This window comes from Nelumbo nucifera, chromosome 7 (assembly GCF_055504915.1).
Source record: "Nelumbo nucifera cultivar China Antique chromosome 7, China Antique-T2T, whole genome shotgun sequence".
Taxonomy (NCBI): Eukaryota; Viridiplantae; Streptophyta; class Magnoliopsida; order Proteales; family Nelumbonaceae; genus Nelumbo; species Nelumbo nucifera.
In genome coordinates this window covers 51316838-51323737 of record NC_142655.1, presented here as the reverse complement: position 1 = coordinate 51323737, position 6900 = coordinate 51316838, and the positions used below count along the sequence as shown (strand labels likewise).

Below are 6900 nucleotides of genomic sequence, written 5' to 3'. Positions count from 1 at the left end.
TTCAGAGAATGGAAAAGAAACTTTCGACCGTGAGAATTGTGAAAGAATGGCAGAGACCAGAGAATGGCAGGAGGAAACCCTCGAACCTTACTCAGATAATGGGGGAGAAACCTTCGACTGTGAGAATGATGAAAGAATGGAAGAGAGCATAGAATGGCAGATGAAACCCTTGACCCTTACTCAGAAACCCTCGAGCCCTCGACCTGAATAGAGTTTCAAACTTTTGAACAAGTCTGAAACCCTCGACCCAACCCATTCTGACCCTAGTGGGTACCCTCGACCCAACCCACCCTGACCCTTTTCCACTGACCCTAATGGGTCACTCGACCCATATTGACCCACCATTGGAATGGGTGGGTATGGGTGGGTTAGGTGAGTCAAATGGGTTGGGGTCAAGACTGCCAGCTTTATTCAGGGGCATAAATATTGATTTATTCTTCACAGATCAGTTTTGCTAAATCCATTCATTCTTCACATATCAGATTCATCCATGCCTAATCCCAACTATATGGGGGTCAACTAATCAGTTTTGCTAAATTATTAGCAACAAAATATCAAAACCATCTGCAGATGACTACAATGCCAGAAAAACTGGATCAATTGCAGAGCAAGCAATCTTGCAAAGCCTCCTTTCAATCCCAAGCTAAATTGATCAATGTGTAAATTAATCCTACAGAAATATGCCTTGTGCTGAGAAGCTTCAAAATTTCAAGAATCAATACTATGACAAAAAGTGATGATAAGTAACTGAAACTAATAGTCTCTCTACCATAACAGAGAACGTGCAGATGACCAGCATAGAGATTTGTTCTTTTCAATGATTCTACTGCTTCCCTGGAATAAATTACAGGGCCAAAGATCCAAATATGCCAAATGAATCAAAAACTGATAACCTAATTCTTACTCTCCATGTTACATGTTGTAAACCCAAGCACTGAAATAAACTTATGAAAATGAATGAATATAGAGGACCAGGACCAATTACAGAATAAAGATCTTGTGATATGATTCTTAGACCTCCAATTACATGTTCTACACCAGAGCTCTGCAACATCTACTCTGCTCTTTTATATCCAAATGCCTCCTTATGTACATAAGAAAAAGAAGATCTTCACCACAGATTGACATCTATTCCCGACATAAGAAATGCAATCCATCCAATAAAGTCTTGTAGGTCTTCTCCTCCATGGATCCCTCCTTCTTCCTCAGTTCTTCAAGAAGCTGAAAAGCCTCATTTCCCCTGCCTTCCCTACACAACTCTTCGAAAAGGGTCCTGTAAGTTAAGAGGTCAGGAACCATTGAATTATTCAACATATCAAACAGAACACCGTTTGCATCTTCAAACCTCCGTTCCATTGAGAGACTACAGATAAGAATCATGTAAGTACTACTAGTCGGCACAAGACCTTTATCCCTCATTTCTTTATAAAACCCAAAGCCCTGGCTTACTCTCCCCTTCTCACACAAACCTTTGGCAATATAACTATACGTATATGCATTCGGTTCACAAGCATATAAACCCATTTCACGAAAAACCCTGATTGCTTCGTCCATTTCCAAACACTTAGAGTAAGCTTTTATGATCAAATTCAAAGCAAATGTATCAGGAATCACACCAGAAGCCTTCATCTGTTTTAGTAAGGATCGCACAGAATGCATATAAGCATAACAGACGTTTAACTTATTGAATTTTCTAAGAAGAGCATTCAGGAGCAATGTGTAGGTTTCTAGCGTGGGCTTACAGTCCTGTGACCTCTGCATTTTCCTGTAAACATCGAAAGCTCGGTTGAAGAGTGGTTTCCGACTACAACAAAACCGGATCATCGAGTTATAGAGATTTAAACTGCCGGAACAGGCACCTGCGAGGACCTCTTCTATTAATGTTTCAGCGTGTCCAAAGCGCTTACCGGAGACGGCAATCTGGAACATAGTGTGGTAGGTGAGTTGGTTGTGCTTGTAGCCGCGCTGCTGTGCAGTCCACCTGAAGATGTCGAGGGCGAGGTCGGGATCGGATTGGGAACGGAGGGCGTCGTCGACGTCGGCGGGAGTGAAGCCGGGCTTGAGCTTCTCGACCCATGTCTCGAATTGCTTCTCGAGAGGTGTTCGGGTTCTGGGACGTATGATTCTTGGGTCCTCAGGTGGTGGGGTTAAGGCTTCAGAGTGTTCTTTGTAGCTGCAGAGAAAGGACGTGGCGGAGACGATTGAACGGCAAGAGAAGTAAGATGATGGTGAGGTGGAGACGGTTGCCGGTTCCTGTTTAGGGTTTGGAGAGATAGGGATGGAGTTGGTTTCAAAGATGAGGAGACGGAATAAAGAGGGGGAGAGATTCGAGTGACGATTGGTTTCACTGAGAAAAGAACCGAGAAGACGACGATGAACTGCTTCCATGTTCAAGTGGACCGATTCCGGCACGGAGGCGTCCCAGACTTTAAAGCACTTCCGATACCGGCTCGAGCCGGATTGGATAGGTTTTCGGACTGAACTCGTCACGAATTCGGATTAGCTTACCTCTTCAGCGGGCTGTTAACCAATAACGATCGGGCCCGTTTGGCAAGTGTTTTTGAGAAGATCTTTTTGTAGCTTTGATAGTTAAAAGATGTACTGAGCTTTTGACGTAAGATCTGGGCAGTCCGAAGATCGTTTGACAGATGTACGCCTTTCCGTGCATCGTTTCGAGTCTTTTCGCGCAAGATTAAAACGCAAAAGACACGGGAAGCTTCATTTGGAGCTTCCCGAAATCAGTCCAAAATGGGCTTCACGCATCTTTTCGGCATCCCGTCTTTTGGTGGCTAGATCTTCTGCATGCCAAATGGAAATAAACCGATTTTCAGTCTTCCCGACTTGTAAACAGCCAAAAGATTGCATTTGAAGACACACCAAACAGGAAAGTTTCACGCATAGACCCACTATAAAAGATGCGGGCCCGTGTATTTAAATATTGGCGTGGAACCTTATTTTTGGTTCCACAGTCTGCTGAACAACTAAAGCATTCAACTAAACCTTGTTCATTTAAACACCCTTGTGTTTTAATAAAATGCAAAATGCAAATCAGATGGTAGGTTTCAAGCAACCAAGTGCTGGCTTATTGGTGTGTTAGTTGGTTTGTTAGCTATGGTGTATTGGTAACTATTACAAGATGTAAAGAACTATGCATATATTTCTCCTAGCTAATATATTACTTTTACCTTTCAAAAAAATAAATTCGTAAAATACAGGTTGCATTTGTTTGCATTATAAATGGGGTATTTATACTCCCTTGTTTGGATTTGTAATTGTTTGTTTGTCATACAAAAGTGAAATGATTAAGATGGGAAAAAAAATTTTTCTTTTAGGCTGCATTTGGAAGCGATGTAAATCAAGAATCAACGTCAAATTTACATCGATTTGGTTTTGTAGCCGTTTGGAAGGACCGTGTAATTATGGTCGACATAAAACTCCACTATGGTTCAATTTTGCATGTGTTTGGATGGAGTGGAGTTTTATATTGTGAATCGAGCATAAAGTTTTGTAAAGCTTTACACTTTTCCACCCATTGCATTTTTCAAAAAGCAACGGTCACTTATGGTTTAGTGTAAAACATTATCGGTGTATACCGATGACGTTTTACACTGATTCCAAGCGCAACCTTATGGTTACAAACTTGCACCCTTTGGATCTTGATGTAAGTAAGCTTATTTCATTCCAACGATGAAGAGAAAGAGGAATGTGCCAATGTTTAAGGGTCTCTCACCACAAACCTCACATGCTTTGGCCTTTCACTTTTCACACATGTGAGCCATTTTAGTTAAATGACAAGAGCAATCTCTACTTTTTAATATCCGTTAAGGAAAATGACCCACTTTCATCAATGCTTTTTAAATGTACATAAACACCCTTATTACATAAGGTTAATTAATTTATACATACGTTATAACTTATATAGATGTTATTTTCATCTTTTAATGTCCTTATTGAGGTGAATGCTCAAAATAGGATTGAGTTTCCCACCAATTCTTCCCTTCTTCTTCAAATGCTTTTATTATCAAATTATCTATTGTATTTTTACTTGATAAGACCTCTTAATTGGTCTTCAGATTATATCTACATTGAACCTTCTTTAAAATCATGCTTTTGAATTGATGAGAAATAAGGAAGGCAAAGGAAGATATTTTTTTTGGTAAATAAGAGAATTCTATTAAGAAAAGGCAACATTACAAACAAGCATCACAAAACACTGAAACCAACTACCACAAAAAAAAATAAAAAATAAAAACACAGTCAAGAAAAAAAACAAAGAGAAAGGTCCTTCAAGACAGAGTTCGCTAGCCACCATGGGCACGCTTCCCATCTACAGAAACTCTAAGAAAATCCTAAGAGTTGAAAAGAAACCTCAACTAGGCTTCCTTCACCCAAATGAATTTAGCAAAGAAAGAGATTGGAATCATGTAATTTTCTCTCTTATTTATATATTTTCCTTCATCTATTTTCTTTCTTTTCAAGCATGTTTTCAGTTAACTTTGGTAGCATTGGTTTTGTTTATGCATATGTAAACATCTTTTGCAGTTGCATCACCTTTGATCACCATGGTCTCTCTCTGTCTCTCTCATTATTTAAACATGATCCCCCTCTATTCTTATTTTGCAAAATAAATGGATGTAATTTTTCCCTCCGCTATGTCAAAATCAAGAACTATTCAGATTATAATTTCTAGTGTTTCGCTGGTCATGTAGACGGTTGCTTTAATTTGGTGAGGACCCTATGTTTATTCTTCTGCGAAATTTTTTCTTTTGTTTAAATAATGAACTTAACATTTTTCTCTCATTTCTTCTTTTTATGTACATAGGTGTATGTTGAGTTGCAATTTCAATCTCCATTAGTGAAATTGTGTACGTTCTTCACTATTGCTAACAAAATATGGATGAGAGGACTTGGGCAATCATTGATTTTCCAATGGATAATTTCCATGACAATATTCAGCCCCATTTTCCTAGACACAAAGATGACCCTTTGATATTGTACATTGTTCTCATCTTTGCCATTATATATATTGTTTTTATCATCCATACAATTATATATTTTGTTTTTGGGATCCTAATTTACTATAAAAAAAGGGTTGTTTAATCTTTATTTTTCCCTTGCATTATTCTACTCTTGCAATTGCATTTGTGAATTAGTAGATTGAGGTTGCATTTGCCACCTATATTTGATTCATCTTAAACGAATGGCACCTTAATGCCTTAGTGTGTGAGTTATATGCCCCAAACAGTAGGTAGGTTTGATTCCCTTGGGGTTTGTGGGAGGCTTAAGGTCTTTGAGGTGGCTCATGTCTCCAATTGCAATTATCTATTGTGCTTCCAAGTTCTACTAAAAGTATGTATCTATGTTGGGTTGTGAGGTTTTCGCCTGAAAACAATTAATCCTCTCAAATAATTCCATGTTTTTGGACTTGTATCTTTAGTGATTGTGATTTGTGAGCATATTGTGATGGAATGAATGCTTTGGGTGGTCATGTGATCCTGGCTGGTTTTTAGGTGTTGTGGTGATTTCTATGATTGTTTTGGATGTGGATGCAGGAGAAAATAGTATGTTTTGGGTAAGTCATGTGCCTAAAACATTTTGAAACTATGCAAATAATAGTGTGGGCTTTCTAGAGCATTCATACATATAATTGTTTTTTTATGAAACTTAATCACCATTCTATTACATCTTTGGGAAACTTCATAAAGTTTCCCTACCAATGTAAGTATAAGGCATAAGACTCAAGGATGTGCCAATTATCTCAAAAATTTGTTTGTAAAACATTTTGTTCTACCACAAAGTTGGTAATATATTCATTAAAAATTTCAAGAAAATTGAGGTTTTATATACATAGATCGAGAAACTAATACACTAAAGAGTTTGAAGGAGTTATGAAATTCTCTGAGTTGCCAGATTAAAAGCTATATATTCAATTGGACAACATTAAACGTATATCTATAGGTTACTCAAAGTAGATGCTCACTGCCCCTTTGATGGACCATGCATGTACCAAAGGTGAAAAGAAGTATGGCTCATTTATAAGGAGTTTGGAAACCTTTCCATATATCCATGATGGCATCTTATTCATGTGTTTGATGAATAACATGATTTTATTATTTTAGTTTTTTTAAAACAAATCAAAATATTTTCTAACCTTAAACAACCAAATAGTCCTTCAATTAATATATAAACAATTAAGTTTTCAAAAAAAAAGTGTATTTTTGTAATAATATATATTTTCATCTTTTTTACTTTGTATGCATGTCACGTATAAAAGATATTATTCCATTTTAAGAAATAATATGATTATACTGAGATGGATCAACATCTTTATATATTTTTTTGGTATATATATTCCCATGCATCGCACGGGTGTCTTGCTAGTGCTCCCCGCCATTTATCTATTTTCTGATTTTTTTTTATTTTCTTTCTTCCAAAATTTCAATAGTAACATGCATAATAAAATTGTAGCAGGTTATATTCTTAAATGCCCCGAATAACCAACTGAGGGCTGGCTCATTTGTGTGTTAGTTGGTTTGTTCTAGCGTCGTTGTCGTGGAATTGAATCCCGCAACCAATACTTTGGAAAAAAAGAGTCAAGGGAAAGTTATCAATGGTGCATGGTACCAAATAAAAAAAAAAAAAAAAACAAATAATAAATGCAAGAAATTTGAGGCTAATGACAAAAACCCTAACAGTTGTTCTCCAAGAATTCATTCTCCAACAAACATGATGGAAGATCTTGGAAATCAAGAGGCAATGCATCCGGGGAACATGGGTGAAGCTTTTGGACTAGCCACTTTGATTGTCTTTTAAATATAATATTGTTGTCATTTACCACTGTCATTGTTTGTTCTTTCAGGAACTCTTCTACTTGAGGGGATTATTTTTATAGAATTAAAC

General features: G+C 37.3%; 1 protein-coding gene across 1 annotated transcript; it reads right to left on the bottom strand.

Moving 5' to 3' along the window:
* Positions 1–691: 691 nt before the first annotated feature.
* LOC104586509 (Tetratricopeptide repeat (TPR)-like superfamily protein) lies at positions 692–2513 on the bottom strand. The gene has a single exon (XM_010243771.3). It carries the CDS (start codon positions 2386–2388, stop codon positions 1129–1131), a length of 1260 nt encoding a protein of 419 aa, XP_010242073.1. The 5' UTR covers positions 2389–2513; the 3' UTR covers positions 692–1128.
* Between the last annotated feature and the right edge of the window lie 4387 nt (positions 2514–6900).